General features: G+C 42.5%; 1 protein-coding gene across 2 annotated transcripts in view; it reads right to left on the reverse strand.

The window, feature by feature from the left end:
* Positions 1-23,241, reverse strand: part of LOC137518829 (NADH dehydrogenase [ubiquinone] flavoprotein 2, mitochondrial-like) — a 70,512-nt gene that overhangs the window by 33,987 nt on the left and 13,284 nt on the right. For both annotated transcript variants that reach the window (XM_068237189.1, XM_068237190.1), the window contains exons 3-4: positions 7,330-7,392; positions 7,041-7,157 (exon numbers count right to left, since the gene is read on the reverse strand). In XM_068237189.1, the coding sequence (XP_068093290.1) occupies positions 7,041-7,157; positions 7,330-7,392 (180 nt within the window). The remainder of the gene's footprint in view (positions 1-7,040; positions 7,158-7,329; positions 7,393-23,241) is intronic.

The raw sequence follows: 23,241 nt of genomic DNA on the forward strand, positions 1-23,241 counted from the left end.
TGCACTGTAAACCACACATGTTCAAATCCTTAAAGTGCAGCTATAGTAAATGAGAAAATAATATGCTATAAAACAAGCTGGACAAATCCCAGGATCCAGGGCTCCTTAAAAGGGACACTTAAGCCAGGAATAAAAAAAAAAAATAAAAAAAATAAATCAGTTTTACTTTATTTCTACCAGCTCCCTGCAGCAATCCTGTGCCTTTGCAATCACTCACAGAGGCTCCGGTCCCCTGCCACCACGTAGATTCGTTTTTGCTGACGGAGTCGGCGAGCTTTCTGTACTTGCGCAGGGCTGGCCATGCCTATTCTTCATGTCCCTGTCCTCAATAGCATCCTGCACAGGACACTATTGCGGACGGGAACGCGAAAAAAAACTACGTGTGGCCAGGCCTCTCAGCGAAAATGAACCTAGCTGGTGGCGGGAGACCAGAGGATCCGTGAGTGACTGCGAGGTCACAGGACGGCTGAAGGGGGATGGTAGAAGCCCCAGGAAAGTAAAACTGATTTTTTTATTTCTGGCTTAAGTATCCCTTTAAGATATGGTTGGTGCCTAACTTGAGTTTTTCTTTACTTGACAATGAAGCTGATTCCTAAAAACTTTGTGGCTTTGGAACTGGACAAACTGGCTCCTGAATTCAATGTCCATTTGTTAACCCTTACTGTAAAACAAGCAAGGAAACATATTTTTCTAAAAATGTAGAGTAATGCACATTAGTCAATTATAATAAACACATTTTGCAGCAATTTTGTGCGTTTCCTTACACACAGCCACTTAAAATACACCAAATACATAAATGTCAAGGAAAGCAAGCTGAATGCTGGAACGGCTGCCACACAGCTCTTAGGTATCCCGGGGGTGTTGGTGTTAGTAGGAGGGAGGCTAGTGTTAAGCTTAGGATGGGACGACTGAAAATGAGTGTAAAATATCGGTAACAGTACATTACCAATATTCCAGTGTTCTCCCTAGGCTCTTTTAGCCGGGTGCTCCACCCGGCTAGATTTGGTGACCACCCGGCTGTCATCGGCTCACCTCCTATGCTGTACGCACAGTTGCCCTGCATTTTCAACTCGCCCCACCCGGCTACTTTTTCATGCCACCCGGCTACTATTTCATGCCACCCGGCTGGAAAAAAAATTCTGGGGAGAACACTGTATTCTATTAGCAAAAGCTGGTACTCAAATTAATGGATACTCTTATTAAATGTAGGATATTACATGGGAATTATTCTTAATGTTAACCAATTGAACCGGAATTATGCCACTCTTATGTAGCAGTGGTTTACACATGTACAGTACACAGATGAAATCCTGAAACTACGGTTTAAGAGTACATGATGTGTTGGTAATGCAATTAACGTGTGTTTCTTCTCTCAAGCCTACACAGAAGTAGAGAAACAGCAGGCTGGCATTAAATGCTGCTTATGCCAGGGTATAATTCAATAGATGTTTTCTGGCCTGTGCTCTACAGTCATGATAAATCCAACCAGTTTTAAAGAAAAGCAAAAGAACTGGGTGCCAAATCCAATGCGACACCTTTATTGAAGTTGCAGACACACTAGTGCAATAAGAGCTAGTGGTGTTACAAGACCAGCCTAACAACCATGTTGTGGGTTTCCCTCTACTTCATCGCCTATAAGGTGCTGTCATGGCAGTAAGAACCTTTGTACTTGCCCTCCAACAAGTGAGTGTTGTGATTGGTTAATGACAGGATTTACAAGACCTGGACAGCACCAACTTCCTTCCTAGCAACTACAAAACCTACTGCATAGTGGTCAAATGGGTTTTGAATTACACGAGCAGCAGCTTGAAAAGGAGACTCTACAGTCTACACCATTTTAATAAAGCACTGTGCAGGACAAAAGACACTCACATAAGTTATATTGAAATGGCACTTCATAAGAAAGAGAACTTCCACCAACCATACTAAGTAAGCCATGGCTCATTAACAAACCTGAAACATCACTGTTCAAAATAATCTGCTCTACAAAGGACATGCTTACTACCATCCACTAGACATGTGCGTCTTTGTTCAATATTTTTATTGAGTGTCCAGATATTTGCACACAAATAATTTTTGGTTAGTAAATCTTCCGAAGTGACATGATGAGATAAATATGTGTATGTACATTGCAAAACATTAATAACCAAGCTGTTCTACTTGCTTTATTTTGCTGCCTTAAAGTTAATTCTCATGCAGGGGATACACGTTACGTTTCTGTACTGTATCGACCAGCTGATCCGGCCAGCTGATAATATTCAGCTGGCCCGATCAAGCCGCTCGACCCCCGCCCGCTCGATTCCTGCCTGCGGACAATGGCAGGGAATCGAGCGCTGATAAGAAAGCGCCGGTGGGGGCGAGCGGTAATCGATCTGCGCGGACACACGGGGGGGATGCGGCTGGGGTCGTTCCGGTGGCCAATCGAGCAGCCGGTCAACCCGTGTATCCCCAGCATTAGACATGGAAGTGACAGCGTCTGTCTTGTGGTAGCTTGTTGGGAATATAGTAAACATCACTGATAAGATAATTACAGCCATAAAAAAGTTTTCCTGGCAGAACACAACAACTGAGAGCAGAAGAAGATATTAAAAGGTCAATAGTTCATGTATTTCTACTCTGGGATATTTAATAAGCTGCCCCTAAGCAGAGGCAACAAAACATTAATTCTACTTTGTAAATGTTAAAATATAAAATAAACTTTGGGATATAAAAAAAATAAAAATGATTTTTTAGGAGTTGGAGGATAAATACAATAGTTTATATCATCAGTTTATTTTCACCTCGGGTTTACTTTAAGGTCTCATGTACAGTGACAGTCTCTTTCTGAATGACATGACCACAGCTAAATCAGGCCACACAGGTAGTGGTCATTTTATGATGACTATATTCTGCTGCCATGCTACAAAAAAACTTAAAATATATTACTTATTCTGTAAGAAATGTAAATAGATTCAAACTTGTATGTTCAGGCTGTGTATGCTTAAATCTAATTAACAATTTTTGTTAGTAATCATTCTCTGTTTTATGCTGGGCATACACGGTACGTTTTTGGAACGCTCAATTGAGCCGCTGATGGCTCGATTGATAATATCCGACGCCTCCGATACCCGCCGGATCAATTCCGCGCTCGATACCGCGGGCAGAACTATAGAATAAAATGAAAAGATAAGAAGTGCCCGCGTGGAAGATGAGGGGGAATCGATCCGGGGGCCCGAGAGGTCGTGCCGGAATCTGTCGTGCGGCTCGATACACGGTACAGAAACGTACCATGTATTCCCAGCATTATAACACACCATCTAATTTTCATGGTTATACTAGCCGTTACATGAGCCCACACATTTACATTCCTATACAATTCTATCTTAGCACAAGAGAATTTACATCTAGATTTTAATCTCTGTAGCCAGCTTTATTCTACCGTAACCTAACCTTGCTGTGTTGCCATGGTAACGTATGAACGGAATGGAGGAACATCGGAATAATGCATGCCTTAAACATGACACTTTAAAACTACAACAAAAGGATCAGCACTGGAAATGCCAAGAACAGCATCTTCTTTCTGTCATTGTCATTCACAGCATCATAGTTTATTTTATTTTTTTTACAGCCCTACAGCCATTAAATGATTGCGCAAAACAATGCACAAAATCTTTCAAGTTTTAATTCAGCACACGTTTTTCAAATACTTGCTAAAAAAGCCATGGACAGGCAGATCTTGTGACTGGAAGTCAAGTCCATCCCCATGGCCACTAGCACCATGTCAGGCCTTCTAGTACCTAGGTTCTCAACACGTGGTACGCTTACCCCAGGGAGTACTTCTGATGGTTCCAGGGGTGACCCAGGCTTTATATACTTAGAGTAACAAATTTAGAGTTTTAGAAAATGATAAACCCTATATAAACACCAAATAAGTATTTTAGCTAATTAAAAGCAATAGTGGGGCTAGATTGTGAGCCCCTCTAAGGGACAGTGACATGAATATAAAATATATATAATATAATAGTCTGTTTTACTGCACTGACAGATGCCTCCCTCAATGCCTGCAGGGCACAGAGTGTTGCGGGGGGCCTTTTTATTTAACTGCGCAGAGGAACTGAGGAGCGTGAGTTTGCCCAGCATGACTTTGGCAGTTAGGGAGAGCAGGGGAAAGGTTAAAAAAAAAAAAAAAAAAAAGGAATAAATCATCTGTTATTTATTTTCACACTCCCTGACAAGGCTTCCCCTACTATGGGTGTACAGTTACAAAGGTCCGTCAGCATTATTCCAGGGACTGACGAAAATGGGGAACAAAGACATCAGGATATTTAAAGGACCATGACAGAAAATAAACTTGCACAGTGAAGCTTCTGTATGGTTTGTATAACTACTGTGGGGTGCTTAAAAATCATGTTTCGCGATAGTGGTCCTTTAATACGCGTTAAGTGTGAAAAGTGCTATAGGAAAACATGGGCATTACTTTGAAAGTCAGTTGTATTTCCGTTTTGACTGAGAGCAACTGATTGAGTGTAAAAGGGCCCTAACGAACCAGAGCAATTTTCACCTGTCAGTGCTCCTCCCTTTTATTCCCTAATAACTTTATTACTACTTATCACAAGAAAATTATCTATACCTATTTTAAATGTGTTTTAATGGGAAAATAAGAAAATGGAAAGAAAAAAATGATTTCTCAGTTTTCGGCCTCTATAGTTTTAAAATTAAAACGATCTCCTGTGGATAAAACAGACATTTGCCCAGTTGTCACGATTATTTAACAGTTTAAATTATGTCCCTATCGCAATGTATGGCGACAATATATTATTTTGAAATGTAGGTGTTATTTTTCTGTTTTGTTTTTCTTTTGTCCGGTCCATAATTACAAGCCCCTATGTAGTAAAGGAAGTGTAATTTTCCATCATAAAATATAGATTAAAAAAGCCGATTCCCTAAGGCAACTATTTATGTATTTTTTTTATCAGTGTTTTTTATTGGGGGGAAGCTTTGGTAATGCAAGTTATTAATTTTATTAGTATTGTTTAAGTATGTATGTGTAATTTTACTTTTTTGGCCACAAGATGGCACTCGTGAACACTCATAGGAAGTGTTCACTTTTTTTTCTACATTTAAATACAATGTGACAGCTTCCCGTTTTATGAATGGACGTAGCCGCTCATCGCGGTCACGTCAATACATTCCAGGCATTGCGATTGGGTAGAGGACCGCTCGGTCCTCTTCCCCAATCGCTCAACACGGAATCTTGATGGAAACGGCGGCAGGAGCGGCAAGCACACTGCGGAGCGGCAGCGGGAACGCGCGACGTATTTAAACGTCATGTTGCCGTTAACAGGCTAAAGCATGACGTTTAAATACGTTAGAATGTCGTTAAATGCTTAAAACCAGATGGGTGGGGACATTGTTCTCTACCCACCTGACAACAGGTGAGATTCTGTTCCAAAGCACAGGTTGGAGTATAGTCGGGTAGGTAGACAAGAGGTACTATTAAGGCCACCGTTACTAGACATGGAAGTTATGATGCAAGGAAGTCATGATATAGCAGAATGAAAATATAAAATTTACACTATATAGAGCATACATGTCAAACTCCAGCCCACGGGCCAAATTTGGCCCTCAGAGCCATTAAATTTGCCCCTCAAGTGGTTTTCCCACTTTGCATTATGTATGGCCCACTCTAGACCACCAAGGAATCTAGATTGGAGGTGAAGCCCTAGAACACCAGGGAAGCCATATGGGTAGGTAGGGGGAAAGCACTAAACACTACTGAACTGTATAGGGGAGGGTGGGGGTCTCTAGACACCAGGGAACTGTGTAGGAGAGGGAGGACCGCTAGACACCAGAGAACTTTATAAGGGAGGAAGGTGGCCAGTAGACGAGGTTGGCTCGCGACTAGGTCCTAGTGTACAATTTTGGCCCGCGACTAAGTCACAATGTACAACTTTGGCCCATTTCGCATTTGAGTTTGACACCTCTGATATAGAGGGTTTATCACAACATGCAGCAGAAAGTTTAGTCCACATAAAAAGTAGTAAAGCACATGGTGATATTTACTGCATGAGTAATTTATTAAAGAGAACCTGTAACAACTACACAGCTAATCACCATGCCAACAAAAAATGATGCTAGCATCACTGACAAATTTAAGAGTGAGGCAAGATTAACCAAATGCATATTTTACAAAAAAAAAAAAAAAAAAAAAAAAAAGCAAAACTGTTCTATTCATCCAAGTTATATTTATTCAATTTCCATTTTTAGTAATGCTGTGCAGGTAACAGTTTTTGGTCAAACTTTTTCCTTTGTTAAACTGATAATTTAATACAAATAAAGGACAAGCAGCTTGTTAGGGCCAAAATAATAGACCCTGACCTCATTCCCCATTTCCAGTATTGAACTTCCATAAGAGTATCGTAAAAATAGGCCACTGTTTCCCAACCTTGTCCTCAGCGCCCACCAACAGTTCATGATTTGTGGAAATCCACACAGGTGATTAACCAGGATTAATCAGGACCTCACCCGAGCAAATGTGTGGTTTCTTGTGAAATATGCACTGGGTTAGTGGGCCCTGAGGACACGGTTGGAAAACACTGAAATAGGCAAACAATTTTTTTACATTGTCAAAATGAAGGTTTCTACAACTCATACTCCTCCAGTAAAGGTATCATTTATTCTGGGAGGGATAAGAGTGGCTAAGCTGCAAGAAGTGGTATATGTCTAAGCAGCCATGGTACACGCCCCCCCTCCAGTTGAGGAAAGTGAAGGGGGCGGATCCAAAAGAAGACTCCCCCAAAGACTAGGAATGCCTGCCAGTCCACTGGATAAAGCATGACAGCAGTGCAGGTCACATGACCAGGCAAGCAATCTATATGTCACAGACAAGACCTCAATTTAAGTTAAACTTAAAACAAACTTGCAGGCAATCAACTATCCTATCACACAATTTTACTGTCCTGAAAATGAGGCGCGCGGGACAAAGTGCTGCATAGTTTCAGCCATACGCAGGAATAAGCGAGAGGATTCAATTTGGAAGCACACAGTTCTCATAATCATACCTTGTTCATAGCAGAGATAGGCAGCCATCCATGTTGTCTTTGTGCCAAATCCAGCACTGGGATTACAGCTGCAGCTTTGTGACCTTCTGGGTAGTTGCCAATTATAGCCTCTATTCTCTTTAAAAAAAGAAAAAAAATGAGGTCTGTTATAGCATAAATCTGTATTTTAGGAGACTAGCACAGCAATTTAGATGCAGGCTTTGCAGCCACTAATGGTGTTACATAAAAGGCAAAGCCTGTGTGTTCGGTTACATAACAGATATGTCTCCTGTTTGCACACACAAAGTACCTTGTAATTTTCTGCAGTGAAGTCAAAGGGTGTATCTGGGTTGTTCTCTGGGGTATCTCTGTGCTGCAAAAAATGCAAATGAAAATAGCATCAGAAGCCTCGTACTGGTAATTACATATTCATATTTAACCAGATCTAACACACAAACTAGTCTACATTTTCCTCTTTATAGAGAAAGAATTGTATTTTTTAATCAAAATAAAAAAAAATATAAAAATTTACACATACTACTACACATACTATTGAATGTGTAATGTGAAAAGAATAAGCTGTATGTTTATGAGCAAGATGGATAGCCAAAAGAAAGAATGAAAGAGACAGCAGTTTGTCGAGAGAGAGAGAGAGAGACACACAGAGAAAAAGAGGGGGGGGGGGGGCTTACATCTGTGCCACTTCCTTGTGCTTAGATCTACTAATAAAGTCAACCTCTAAAGTCTGGTACACACATGCAATTTTGATTGACCAACGATTGGCCAATTTTACCACTTGCATGTAGTACAAGAGCTTACCTACACAATCTGTTCATAGTAGAAACAGACAGTCCAGAAGCACCTAAGAAAGGCGCAATATAAACAGGTGTGCCAAGGTCCCTCTACCCCGTACCAAGGGGTCACGAACACTGCAATCCTCCAAAGGACTTTATTGCAGCATAGGCATACTGACAGCACCGACAGCCTGCTGTTTTGGCCTCATAGGCCTTTCTCAAGTTGCCAACTCTCAATTACCATTGGCAGCTTGAGAAAGGCCTATGAGGCCGAAACAGTGGGCTGTTGCTGTCAATATGCCTATGTTGCTATAAAGTAATTGAGCTTTAAATAACATGCTGTGTGGTGCCGGTCCTTTGGAGGATTGCAATCTGTTCATAGTATACTATTCAGCATCTGAAGGTCCTTGTACTACATGGAGGTGGTAAAATTGGTCAGTGATCGGCCAATAAAAATTGGATGTGTATATGTACCTTAAAGCCTGGTACATACTTTCAATTATGATTGGCCAATCATTGACCAATTTTACCACCTCCATGAGGATCAACAGATATTGAATACTATGAGCAGTTTGTATAGATAAACCCTCATACTACATGGGGGTGGTAAAATTGGTCAGTGATTGGCCAATCATAATTGAAAGTGTGTACCAGGCTTGAGAGTCAGCTAAGAGTGAAGGGGGCCCAGACTTCATTTCTCACTTGGTCCCTATTATTTTGCTACTCCTTCCCCGCCACTGTGGGAGACCAAGAAAGACAGTGCGGATCTCTGTCACTTCCAACACAAACAGCATGGCCTGCATCACTCCCAGTAGTCACAGATTGCTCTATTCTTTCTTTTAGCAGGTAACTTACTGTCAGACAACATTTTTAGGTGGTGTGCAAGGAATGCACTGCAGTACTGCACAAACTGGTGCTGGTCAGTGTAGCAAAGTGCGCTCTTAAACCAAGTTACTCTCAATCCAAGGTACAAGCTTGGGCCCGTAGCATTAATGACTGAACTTTTGCTCAGGTGGTTTAAACCCTAGTTTTGTTTTTTGTTTTTATTTCTGCATCCTGCTAATTATATGCATGCTATCAGTTTAAAGATTTACTATGCACAAATTAAGTGTTCATGAAATTACTATGTGCATAATTATTTAACAGGGAGGTAAAAGAATAAGGGAAATCACATTCCAGAACTTCTACAGTTGAAACGCTGTGATCCTGGTCCAAATCTATCCAAATAAAAATATGTCATATTACTGTCATATCAATGGCCACCTTAAAGAGACTCTGTAACATTCAAAAGATCCCCTGGGGGGTACTCACCTCGGGTGGGGGAAGCCTTCGGATCCTAATGAGGCTTCCCACGCCGTCCTCTGTCCCACGGGGATCTCTCCGCAGCCCTCCGAACAGCCGGCGACTGTGCCGACTGTCATTTCAATATTTACCTTTGCTGGCTCCAGCGGGGGCGCTGTGGCGGCTTTCCATTCCGAACTACACGGAAATACCCGATCTCATTCGGGTCCGCTCTACTGCGCAGGCGCAGGAAACTTGCGCCTGCGCAGTAGAGCGGACCCGACGGCGATCGGGTATTTCCGTGTAGTTCGGAGCCGACAGCCGTCAGAGCGCCTGCGCAGGAGCCAGGAAGGTAAATATTGACGTCACCGCTGCCCGGACTCCACGGAGGGCTGCAGCGAGACCCCTGACGGATGGAGGACGGCGTGGGAAGCCTCATTAGGATCCGGAGGCTTCCCCCACCCGAGGTGAGTACCCCCCAGGGGATCTTTTTATGTTACAGTTCCTCTTTAAAGCTTAATTCCAAGCATATCTAAATCCGTGTTCCCCAACCCTGTCCTCAAGGCCCACCAACAGTGCATGTTTTTGAAGTCCACAGAGGTAGTTAAAGGAATCATCAGGAGAAAAAACAATGGAGTTTCACTTACCTGGGGCTTCTACTAGCCCCATGCAGCCATCCTGTGCCCTCGTAGTCACTCACTGCTGCTGCTCCAGTCCCCCGCTGCCAGCTAGTTTCATTTTTGCCGATCCTCTGGGTCGGCGGGCCGCATTGCGTACATTTTTAGGCATTCCCGCTAGTGCAGGAACATTAATGCGTACATTTTTATCGCGTTAGCAATGCAACGCGAAAATTCATTAGCTGGCAGCGGGGGACTGGAGCAGCAGTGAGTGACTACGAGGGCACAGGATGGCTGCATGGGGCTGGTAGAAGCCCCAGGTAAGTGAAACATTTTTTTTTCCTGACAACTCCTTTAATCAGCTCTACTGAGACATTAATTACCTCACCTGTGCATGTTTGGGGCTTTCTGCAAAACATGTACTGTTGGTGGGCCTTGAGGACAGGGTTGGAGAACTGTGCTCTAATTGTTTCTAACAACATGTACACACTTGCAATATGGTAGACCAATCACTCTTGGTTATAAAAACACCCCGGTGAGTACCCTTCCAATCAGAAGATAGCTTATGTCAATGGTTCCTGTGATTGTAACAACCCTAGGTTCATCTAAAAAGACAAAAGGAGACCAGAAGCCCAATGGTGCAGAATCGTGTAAGATTCAGAAAACCAAATTGCTAAGGATGTATATACACACAAAGGTGGGTTGCAAATCCTCGCAACCACCATCAGAGCAGACAGGAAATTAACCGCCCACGCTCGGTTTTCCAGGTCTGTGACAAGAACTGGGTGGTCGCACTCCGGAAGTTCCTTAGGACTACTAAAAAACTATCACCTTTTAACCACCCTGGTGATATGGACGAGCTGAGCTAGTCCATTACCGCCGCGGTAGATTTCTCAGGCCCTGGAGGGTCTTTTTTTTACCAAATTTTCAGAGGTGGTGTAGCTTGCACTTGGCTAGCTACATCACCCCTCCGATCACCGCCGGCCCGCTCTGCTCCCCCGATCGCCGCCGTTTTATACATAACCCTGCGCTGGCGCAGCCTCTCCATAGCCACTAGGGGTCGCTATGGCGATGAGCGGAACTGCGCATGATGTCGATGACGGCAGACGTCATGCCCGATCGTTGCCATAGCAACGCCTAAAGCTATGGCGGAAGTTTCGGCCATCGTGGGATCGCGGCCAGGTAAATATCGCGGTGGCGATTGGAGGAGGGGGAACAGTGCCGGGGGACTTGGGGGGGGGGGAAAAAATGTAGCTAGCCTAGTGCTAGCTACACTAAGTTAAACCATAAAAAAAGAAAAAAAAAAAAACCACCCGCAGCCGCAATAAATAGAACGCTAGGGTGGTTAAAGGAGGTATGACAAGACACTTAAAACAGGGGTGGAAGCTGCCAATGCATAAAAGATAGGCGAATAAACTGTTCACCTTATAAAGTGAGGTAATCTTACATCTCAAAGAATTTAGATCAGTTTATTGAAAAAGGTCTTTTATTAAAGCACATAAAATTGACAACGCGTGTCATGGGTGCTTGCCCGCTTCCTCAGGTCATTGAAAAAAAAACAACAGGTGCCTTAACTGCTATGGCTGTGTAGCAAGCATGAGCGCCTCTCTGACAGACTTCAGCATAAAAATAAGCTCTGCCACAAAGTGACAGAAGGCGTTTTAAATCCAATGTTACCTTTTCATAGCTCTTGAAAACTGCTTACACAATCTCACCTACAGTTATTTAAAAACCTACAATTATTGATTTAAAAAGCGCCAACATATTAATTGGCGTTGTACAAAGTAATAAAAGCAAACATGGGGAACAAAATATAGACAATGGTATACACTAAGTATGATCACTGGTACAAAATACAGAATTCGTAATTAGTGACAAATGTGACATGATGACTAAAATGTATAACAAATTGCAAGATACAAAATGAATAATAATTTCCAATACACAAAAGGGAGAGAGTGCCATGCCGTTGCAAACTCACAATCGAAAAGAATGGAGGATGTTTTAGGTTATCCATTGTCAAAGGGGGAATGACCCAAGTTCGATCTCATGCTTGTCAGAGAAAGTGAGTTTTGAGGGAACGTTTAAAGATTTCAAAGGTTGATGAGTGACGGTGTGTTGCGGAAGTACATTCCAGAGAAGTGAAGCATTTGAGAAGTCTTGTATACATGCATACAAGCAGGTGATTATAGAAGAGAAGAGGACAAAAGAAAGTTGTGTGCAGATCTGAGATTGTGGTTGAGTTAGTATCGAACACAAGTGAGGAAATGGATTGGAGGGAGGGATTGTGGAGAGCTTTGTAGCTTAGGGTTAAATGTATGAAATTGGGTCCTCTCGCTAATTGGAAGCCAATGAAAAGCTTGACAGAGAGAAGCAGCAGAGAAAGAGCGAGATAAAAGATGAATGAAAAGAGCAGATTAGAGTAGCCCTCATTATATTGCAATCGCCGGTGTCCCTGTGTACACCTGTCCCTGTGTCCTTGGGTCCGTGCTTTTTGCTACTGCGGCACGGACCCGGACAGCCGTTGGGACAGGACAACGGGGCAAGGGAGGCGGGCATGTGTGCGGGCGGAGAGTGAAAGACCTAGAGCCTGTTTTTAAATGTGCTTGGGTCTACAAGTTATATCATAAGAGCATGTACTAACATTTTAGTTGTGTCCCGAATGAGAAAAGGTCGGATGCAAGATAAGTTTTTGAGTTTGCGATGACAGGAGCTGGTTAGGGAGTGAATGTGAGGAATAAAAAAAAAAAGAGAGAGAAGTCATATAGTACCCCTAACTAAATATAATAAATATCCTTTAACCTCTTTAGCGGTAATCCCGAGTCAGGTTCGGGCTGGAAATCCACAGCTCAGAGTGTTAACCCCAAGCTGGACCCATGGGAGGTTTGTAATGTACAGGGCTGCCGCAGATCTATCTAGCAGTATGATTTTTAGGGTCTAAAAGCCGGAAATAATTATAACGCCAGGGAGGTTAACACTTGTACAGAGCCTAATGCTTATCTGTTCGTATGTGAGTGACAAGAAGTACTGTGGCCATGGATCTGCATTACAGCCAGGCTTAGGGTGGCCACACACCATACAATTTTTTTTTGTTTTTTTTCGATTCGAGAATTCCGATCGTTTTTTTGGGTTGTATGAAAATTCAGATCATTTCATCCAATGCACCACACACGTATGTTTGATTTGTAGGAAATCTTGGAAAATAAGATCGGATAATTCATAAAAATTGGGTTGTTGAAGAAATCGAAGGTAGAAATGTTTCTTTCGATACGATCGTAAATGACGTGTTTATGAAATGCGCGGGTTTTTTTTTATTACCTTGTCTGTGGTACAGGAAAGATGCCGAACAGAAGGACATTGCGTCGTGTGAGAATAGCTTTTGCTTTTTTTTATATTTGAAAAGCTGTGAGAAACCAAAACGGCTTTGGAGTAAGAATTGGTTACAAAACAGAGATACGTTTTCACACATGCCTTTGCTACAAGAACTTCGTAGTGAAAACTCAGCTGACTTCAAAAATTACCCCAGAATGTCAGATGAAAATTTCTTGTTCCTATTGGAAGCAGTGTCTCCTTACCTCAAAAAACAAGATACTGTAATGAGGCAAGCAATACCTGTTGAGGAAAGACTCATTGTGACACTACGTTATCTTGCAACTGGCAGGTCATACGAAGACTTAAAGAGGAACTCCAGTGAAAATAATGTAATAAAAAAAGTGCTTCATTTTTACAATAATTATGTATAAATGATTTAGTCAGTGTTTGCTCATTGTAAAATCTTTCCTCTCCCCGATTTACATTCTGACATGTATTACATGGTGACATTTTTACTGTGGGCAGGTTATGTAGCTGTTTCTAGCTGTTCTGGCTTTAACAGACAGCTGTGAACAGCCATTTCCTGTCTGTGAACATTGTTACATTGTGGCAGTTTGCCTAGAGTACCGCGGTCCTCGAGCTTCTTGTGGGAGGGGTTTCATCACAAAATCAGTCATACATCGCCCCCTGATGGTCTGTTTGTGAAATGCAATAGATTTGTCATGTAAAAGGGGGTATCAGCTACTTATTGGGATAAAGTTCAATTCCTGGTCGGAGTTTCTCTTCAAAATTTAGCAGTTGCATTTCACCACAAGCACTGGGAGTTATTGTGCCAGAAACCTGTAAAGCCATAATTGATGCTCTTAAAGGAGAATACTTGAAGGTAAGTGTTTGAATTATATGTTTGTACTTTATAAACTGAAGCATATCATGTTTCATGTGTGTGTATACTACTGAATAAAATACAAGTGTCCCTGCGTCCTGTTCGTGTGTCAGTGCTATTGCGCCACAGCGCTTGTCCTGCAGTGACACAGCCATTGGGACAGAGCACCGAATTCATAGGAGGCGGCTAGGGGGTGGGTGCGCACGCACATGTGCGTCGGTCGGGCACACGCATGGAAGTCGGACAGATGCGCGTGCATTAGTGATGGCAATTCCGGCTCTTCTCAGAGAATCGGCTCTTCTGAATCGGCTCCCATTAAAGAGCCGGCTCTTACGGCTCTGAATCTGCTCTTCATTAACTATCACTAGACACCACTCAGAATCGGAGTAAAAGCCCCGCCCCCGTCTCCATGACAACTCCAGACTGCTTCTCTGACTGGGGCAATCCCTCCTGCTACTGCTCTGCTCCGCCCCATACACTCCTACAAGCTGCAAGAGGAGGACTACATCTCCCAGCATGCCTCAGAACCCTTTATTACAGAGCAAATCAGTGCTGTGTGGGCCAGCTGAGGCATCGGCTCTTTAAAAACTAAGAACCGTCTCTTGTCGCTCGCAGCAAAGAGCCGGCTCTTAGAGCTGGCTCGTTCACGAATGACCCATCACTAGTGTGCATGCGCACTGAATAATGGCAGGACTGAGTCCTACAGCCTATCTGTAAACGTGCTTAGGGCAACTAGTCAGATATAATAAAACTTGTGTCCCCACATCCTCTTCTGTCCGTGTCATGCATTCTGGTTAGTGTGTAATCAGGCACATGGCCAGATTTTGGACGACAGGAGGACCAGTGCAGGGGGGCAGGCATATTCACGTGTGGAAATGCGGACATGCGTGGGTTGGGAGTGGGGCTGTGCCTGTGCACTGGCATCATGGAGTGTGGCCGTACAGGTGGGGGGGATTAAGGTGGAAGAAGGGGGTTGAGGAATAGGGAGGCATTAGACTTTGCCTGAGTAATGTTCCCTAAAAGCATGTGCATACGCCATACTGCAGCTAGCAACAGGTCCTTCAGTCCCTCCCGCTGGGCAGGCGTTTTACCGACAGTAGGATGTGTGTACACGATGTCGGCAGACTGATCTGACAGATCCACTGAACGGTCTTATCACTCTGCAGACAGACTGTACACACGCACTACTGTTGGCAGAACGCCTGCCCAGCGGGAGGGTCTGACTGACCCGTTGTTAGCTGCAGTATGGCGTGAGTACACGTCTGTAGGATTTGGCAGAGTTCAAGCAAAATCAATAAAAGTGGCTGGTAATCTTTGAATGGTGACCAGGGGATAAGTAGTTTGCATGTGCAAGCTACTTATCACCCTGAACATAATATGGTCCAGAATGTTTTGCAAAATGTGATTGACCTTTCACATTTAAACATGTATGCAGTATAGCATGCACTCAAAATGCTCATATCAAGCATAGCCTGTAAAACCTCAGTCTCTCTATATTATGTAGTGCATTTTTATTAATGCGTTGATGGTAGTTTCAGTCGCAAAAGTTTGTGAGCCAATTATTCACAATTCCTCCCTAACCCTCACATACAGAACGGATATGGCCCTTACTTGAGGTGGTGATAGGAGTCAATAGCACATTAGCTTGCTGGACCCCAAAGGCGGACACACACACACGATGAAAGTAAATTAAAAACAAAAAAAATCTACTTACCCAGGGCCTTCTCCAGCCCCTGGCAGCTGTGTTGTGCCCACGTTGCAGCTCTGCATCCCTCCAGTGGCCCAGTGTCGCCTCCATTGTGGAATGTACTGCCCCTGCATGAGAGTTACTTGGGGTTGTGCTGACATAGTCTGGAGTGTACTGTACATGCGCCATAGTTCTGTGCCAGCGCAGTAAAGTCCAGATAACGTCACTGCGACCCTGAGTGGCTATTGTGCAGGTGCAGTAGATGTTAACCTGGCATGGTTGGTTTCTGCACCGGAGGGGACCCTGGGCCATTGTATGGATGCGGTGGTGCCACAAGGGCACAGGACGGCTGCCAGGGGCTGGAAGAAAGCTCCGGGTAAGTAGATTTTTTTGTTTTTAAGTTTTTAAGTTACTTTCATCTTTCCTTCAAAGGCCATAATCTCTTATTCTGCTCTATTTATATTTTGAATGTTGCCACTGGGCAAAACTTAAAAAGGTCCTACCGTTGTGCTTCTCCTTTTTTCCTTTTGTAAAAAGACAACTGATTTTCCCCTTCTGTGAAGTGCTATTAAAGAGAGGTGTACGGGAGGGAAGCAGCGGTTTACACACTAGCAGCGGCTGAGGATTGATCAAGTACTTAATTTGTTGGGAGTCAGCGACGCACGTACTATAAACTTGTTCCTGTCCTGTTGTCAAGCTCACAATAATAGTGCCCCCTAGGGGACGCTGTTACTATGAAATGGAACACAAGAACAGGAAGAAGTAAATAGATGCAGTGTGTGAATTGAAGTGAGTAATTGATGTCCCCTTAGCGGCTGCTGCTGCATGCCGCTGTATCCCCATTTCGCCTGGCTACCTATTCTGAGGCACCTATCCCTGGCTATCTATACTGAGCATAAAACACACTATGTTTAGGCCGGCAGGCCTTTTTAGAGTGTTACAGAATACAGTCAGTGCTAATAGATATATCACATATAATCAACATAACATACCCATAAGGGGCGTGCACAAGCTTAGATAAAGAGAGGCCAAGTAACATGGATAAAAAAATTCATAGAAAACATGTTAAATTAAAAGCATGATGTAGTCCATTAGTGGCCCCGAAATGGACTAAATGAAGTTTAATTAAAAATCTTTTCTAACAATCTTATGATCCATGTTACTGTCCCTTTAAATTGGTTCTCTTTTTATAATATAAATTTATATAAAATATAATTTATAACATAATAGCACGCCACCATACATATTATTCACCCACACTATGGAAGTAAAATGGCCACTGGAACAGCATTACAGGTAATGTAAACAGTGATCACCTTATATATTACTATATAACCGACACGGGCATCGTTGCACTAGCCTGGCTGCATGTCATACAGTGCATGACCATGGCTACAAGTTTCTATACATGCATATGATGTACTGATTATGTCACAAACATTTGCAGAGTGTACCCAGGCATGGTCGCGTGCTGTAGGCTTTATGCAACTGGGCCAGCGCAGGCACACTGATGCCTGACTCCGGTAACCCAAAAGAGGGTGCCGGAGGGTAATCATCAAATTCACATGTTGGAAATAATAGCTCTGTCAGTTAACTCTGCCAGAAAATTGTAGGCTATGTACCTAGCGCCATATACTTCAACTGTGGTATCTTTTAAGGCATTTTGCTATTCTATTCACCACCACCAACAGGATGGTAGAATAATCATACCTCTGTATGAAATCACAAACATCATATTTTCTGTTATGCGAGTAATCCCATCATCCTACAGGATTACACATACAACACTGCTTTACCAAATCACCTTCATATTACTACATATAACTGACAACAATATCATATTAAAGAAATATATACATATCTTTAATCATTTTTTAAAATACAGTTGATTTACTATACAAACATTCACCTTTAATAACATAAAAAAAATGTTTGTACATCACACTCAAAGTTATCCACAAATTGAATACTTCTGTTCGATTTTAACAGGTTGCACATAAACTTCCAATCCAACACACACCATACAATCTTTAGAAGAAATTGAAGAAAAAAATCCGGCAGTCCGGATCGATATAAATCGGAAAAAACGGGAAATCCGATCGGATTTTTCAGTCGAATGAAAAAAAAGCAGTGTTCTCCCCAGAATTTTTTTCCAGCCGGGTGGCATGAAATAGTAGCCGGGTGGCATGAAAAAGTAGCCGGGTGGGGCGAGATGAAAATGAAGGGCAACTCTGCTTACAGCATAGGAGGAGGTGAGGAGCTGAGCCGATGACAGCCGGGTGGTCACCAAATCTAGCCGGGTGGAGCACCCGGCTAAAAGAGCCTGGGGAGAACACTGAAAAGCTTTCGATTTTTTCGAGACATCCGATCGTTTTTATCGAATAAACGTAAAATTGGATCATTTTATTGTATGGTGTGTGGCCACCTTTAGTGGCATTTTCAGGAGAATGTTCCCATAGCTCCCTCATGAAAAAAAAACAAAAAACTTTCAAACAGTAAAGGCTGGCTGTAAACCAGGAGCTTCCAGATTAATGCAGCTGGAAAGTCCAGGTCAAGATCAACTATACTACATGTATCACTACTAATAAAATACAGCCTGGAATAGGGCCTATCAAATTCATCAAGGAGTGCACATGATTGGCCTAGTTCTGACCTGCATATCATTTGTCCTTTCATAACAGGCCTAGACCTAGCATGTGGTCAGTATTGGGACACAGGAGGAGGCTCAACATTTGCAATACATTTTGTTGAAATAAAAAATAAAAAGTACAGAGAAAGATGGAGTGCACACATATTGTTGCTTTTATTGAAGCATCAAGGGACAGTGTAATGTGGGAGAATTCTGCAGTAGCAATTCAGCAATCAAGGCTGGTACAGTTGGAAGATATAATGGAATATATAATACACAGCAACACACAACAGTGTACCAGTATCAGCAGCTATACACTAATAACAGTAATCACTACAGTGCCATCTACTGATCATAACATGCAACTACATACTACCTAAATATGAACTATTGTACATTTCAAAAATGGCTGGTATCTAATAAAAAAAACAAAAAACAAAAAAAACCCACTCATCTTACCTCAAAGAACACAGTGCAATTACCTAACCATAACTGTAACGATAGGACACTTGCCAGCATTGTTTGTCAGCAAGGAGACTGCTCTTTTCCAGCCATAGCTTTTGTACTTGGTTATAGTAAAATGTCTTAACTATAGTAGTTTGCTTTGTTTTTACATGAATTAAAAAAAAAACAAAAAAAAAAAACACAGGAATGCAGCAGTCGGCCCATTCATTAACATGAACTCACATCTAAATGTTAGTGAACTGGGCTGTAGCAGCAATCTGCTGTACTCCTGGCTAGCTGCTTATATTGGCTGAGCCCTTTACATCCCTGATCTTGCTGCCGGAGCTCAGTAAGACTAACAACAGATTACTCTGACCTGAATGAATGTTGAAAACAGCTGAGTGACAGACTTTTGCCAGGTTTGTTTAATGCACAACCGTATCCATCCTAATACAGTGTCCAAAAAAAAAAAAAAAATTTCAGAGTAAGCCAAAATATTTTTAACAAATTTGTCCCTACTGTGCATATCACAGGCCACAATATGGATGGTGTCCGTGGCAAGTGCAGCAAACTTTGGGTTTCAGTGTTTGCACAAGAGATTGCAGATTTCATGCAATGAATACATGTAGTTACTGACAACACATGATACTTGTGTTACCAGAGATTTAATGTATGGTTGTATTTACGCTAGTTTCACTTTAAGACTTCTGCAACAATTATGCACCAGCATTGCCTCGTGTTCAGTGAAGTGGTCCATTTACCCAAGAAGCTTTACTTTAGTTCTTCCGGGTTCATCAAACAATGGTGGGGCAGAGGATGACAGTGCACAGCAAGTCTGAAACAGTGGCATTTTCTCTCAAGAGGAATGTGAATCTGATGAGGCAACATACATGCATATTTTGGGAAAAAACACTGTCCAGCTGTTGGAATGTCTCAGTAAGAAATGTTGGTTTTATCATATTCAATTATAAGAAACCAGAAGCTACACGAAACTGCCTCAACATTGAACAGAAATGACCGTAAGAACAAAAAAAAAAACAAAAAAAAAAAACCCACACTGTACAAAAGCAGAAGCTACAGAGGCGGCAAGAATCACTTTGAAGCCCCCATGGAATGTAGATGGGATAGGGTATGGGAGAACTAGTCAACAATAAGAACTCCGCTGTCTACAGCTCCTACATAAAAATAATTCATGGTTTGAAACAAAAACCTCTTCTGACAACAGGTCTGCATTTTGGTACAAAGAATGAGCTTGACCTAGACATGACAAGCTTGTGGTTAGATGACGATGTTGCCTGAATATCTTTAAAGTGATACATATTTTACATGCCCACGCATACCACCACCCACACCTCAGAAGTGAAACATACCTAAAGTTAAAGCTGGCATGCCCGTTTATATAAAGTTGTTAAACCAATCTAGAATCTGCAGAAGACTAGGGAGAATCTGCTATTCTCACTTGCTAGACTCAAGTAAATGCCTACTCAACCAGCTGTTCAAAGGTGGGGAGAGCAGAGTCCATGAAGAAACGTGATCATGACCTCAGATGATTTTCTAGTCAACTAGATTACTTTAGTTAAATCTGCCTGTGATCCTTGAACCAGTAGTGTAGCCAAAAGGGCTGTGTAGTCGGTATGAAAATCATCCAACTCCTCAGTTTATGAAACCACCGACTCCAGCTCCAGGTACCCAAAATGAATCTGACTCCTCAACTCAAACTCCATAGTCTAATACTTACCTGGGCTGTGGAGTTGGTACAAAAATCATCCGACGACTCAGTTTATGAAACCACTGACTCAGACTCCATGTACCCAAAATTGCTCTTACTCCACAGCCCTGGTAGCTAAAGAACTCTGCGCCCCCTCAAGCACTCCAGTACATGATATGAAGCACCAAAACCTGGAATGTTTAATCATGGGAGATGCAAAATTCCTCCCAAACTGCACAGATTCTGTTCTGAAAAGCTATATTTTGTCACCAAAATGGTACAGAATGCCTCTTGCAGCTAGGGGTAGAGTGGCTAGATAGAGTACTGGTTAAGGTCACCGCCTATAACAAGGGTTTGAATCCTGTCAAGGGCCAGTACCTATTCAGTAAGGAGTTCAGGGCAACACTCCCTAACACTGCAGGGTGGCTTCTTGAGTGCGTCCCAGTGGCTGCAGCTCTTAAACGCTTTGGGTCCGACAGGAGAAAAGCGCTATACAAAATGTTCGGATTATTAGGGGACTTGCAGTAATTAAAACTCTTAGTGGGGTTTCACTTCATAATCGAAGTAGATCTTTAGGCATGCAGCAATGCCCTCCCTCCCCCCCCCCCCCCCCCCAGTAAAGCATCCTTTCCAAAGGGGAACAATGGCCTCATCCTCACCTGTGTGCCCTGCAAAAGGAGGTTGCGGGAAAAACTTAAAAGACTGCAAAGCGGGAAAAACTTAAAAGACTGGCAAAAGTGCTGATAAAAAAAACAAGATGTCAGACAAACAGACTTGAAGATGCCCAGGTGACCAGGGTGAGTAAGCTGCTAAGAGATGGTATGTAAACTGCTGGCAGGAGACTTATTTTTCCACACATGTACTGTATGAACAAATAACTGTCTATATACAGTAGGTGGACCTAGAAACAAAAAGGAAAACAGGAGTTTGCTTTCTTAAAACAGAAAGAATTTGCGATAATTCAGGTTGGAGTGAGCTTGAGATGTCTCCCAGTGCATAACTGCTGAATAGATGGTGGAGAGGCTGTAAAGTTGCAGCAAAAATAGAGAACGACGCTGCAGTTTTTCCTGTGCTGTTGAGGTCTATGGAATGCCATTCTGCTTGCTTGCAATTGTGTGCTTGAAGATGTGTGTGCTGGCAATCAGTTTCCCTGCTGTTTTATGGAATTTATCTTTGATGTGCAATATGGACAGCTGGTTGAGCCTGATAATCACAGGTTGTTACTAAGCAGGATGAAATGGACTGTTTAATGCTTTGGATCCAAGACATTTCTTTGGAAAAATATTTCATTTGTGCAATATACTGCCAGTTTTCTTAGGAGTTTTGTCTATTGAAACAAGTCATTTGCAAATGAACTGAAAATACTATTCACTAGTCCTCCAAATACTATTCACTAGTCCTCCAAAACAAATACAAAAAAAAAAAAAAAAAGAGGCTCCCACTTTTTCTTTATAGGTATGATGGACAATATAGCATTGGAGTTAAATGTTTGAAATCTACTGGTTGAACAAATGCTCTCATAGGCGAGTGCATATAGTGGTTTAACAACATCAATTTTAAATTCTGGTGATATGAAGTACTGTACAGTAGTTTTGCATTAATACTGTAAAGCTATGTATGAGTGCAAGATGGAACTTGGGTGAAGCAGCCATTTGCAGCTCTCTGCCATGAAATTAGAACTCGTTTTAAGATCTGGCACACTAAGTAGTTTTAAAACAGTCCCCTAACACCCCCCCCCCCCCCCCCCCAGTGAACTGTTTCTCCTTCTCTCCCTACCCCTCAGAAACCACTCCATCCTGTGCCATGCAGTTGTCCTTCTCCCTCTCCCTATAGCAACAATATGTGTTGCTCTGGTATAGACGAATGTACACTGCTTAAACCTGACAGGTGACACTAATAGTGTGCGTGGATGCTCTTAAAGGTTTTGCACATGCATCAATTATCTAGAATGTTTGTACAATCTGACTGTCCCTCCTACCCCGATTTTCCTAATTATGATACAGGTAGATAGATCCAAGTCAACACTACTGAAGCAAATTTATGTTCTATAGGAAATATATTTTTTTACTTTATGCGTTTACCTCCCTTGTAACATACCCTGTCTTGGGACTGAGGGACAAGGACCTCTACCTCACCACTGTATGCCCCAAAAAGGAAGTTATTGTGAGGGTGCAAATGAGGAGACGCAGGTAATTTGAGCACCGCGCAGCATACACAAATATGGGCACCACTATAGACTAATGTTAAGCACCTGGTGTATAATTTGGATGCCGGACATAGTTAAATCCCAAAACTGCATAAAAAAAGGGCCGGGTAGTGTTAGGTGTAGCGTGTCTTCTGTATGATAAAATTCAACAAAGACCCATATCGGCCAGGTTACACCATGTAGCCCCGCCACTTTGCAGAAAAATGCCTCTGCCTTTTCTATATCTCATATAGAAAAGGCAGCGGCCAGGATATGGGATTCCAGTGAAACTTTAGAATGTGTTGGGACAATGGGACATTTACATTTTTAAGCATTGGCGTAACCTATGTTCTTTTTTTATGTACACCAGAGATGCACTTTAGCTAAAAACTTAGGATACAGCTGTAGAGTATCTATTAAATAGAACTGAAAACTAGCCGTGGGTGGGAGTATAAGTAGAGGGGGCAGACAGGAACAAAGAACATCGATTGGGCTCTAGGCAGTCTAATTGTTGGTACATCTAAGAGTGATGTTCATATACTCTGCCAGAGAATGAGGGGATTCTTCCTTTATTACACATTCTTGCAGTTTGTATGTTCTCTCCGTGTCTGCGTGGGTTTCCTCCGGGCACTCCGGTTTCCTCCCACATCCCAAAAACATACAGATAAGTTAATTGGCTCCC

This window comes from Hyperolius riggenbachi, chromosome 5 (genome assembly GCF_040937935.1).
Source record: "Hyperolius riggenbachi isolate aHypRig1 chromosome 5, aHypRig1.pri, whole genome shotgun sequence".
NCBI lineage: Eukaryota > Metazoa > Chordata > Amphibia > Anura > Hyperoliidae > Hyperolius > Hyperolius riggenbachi.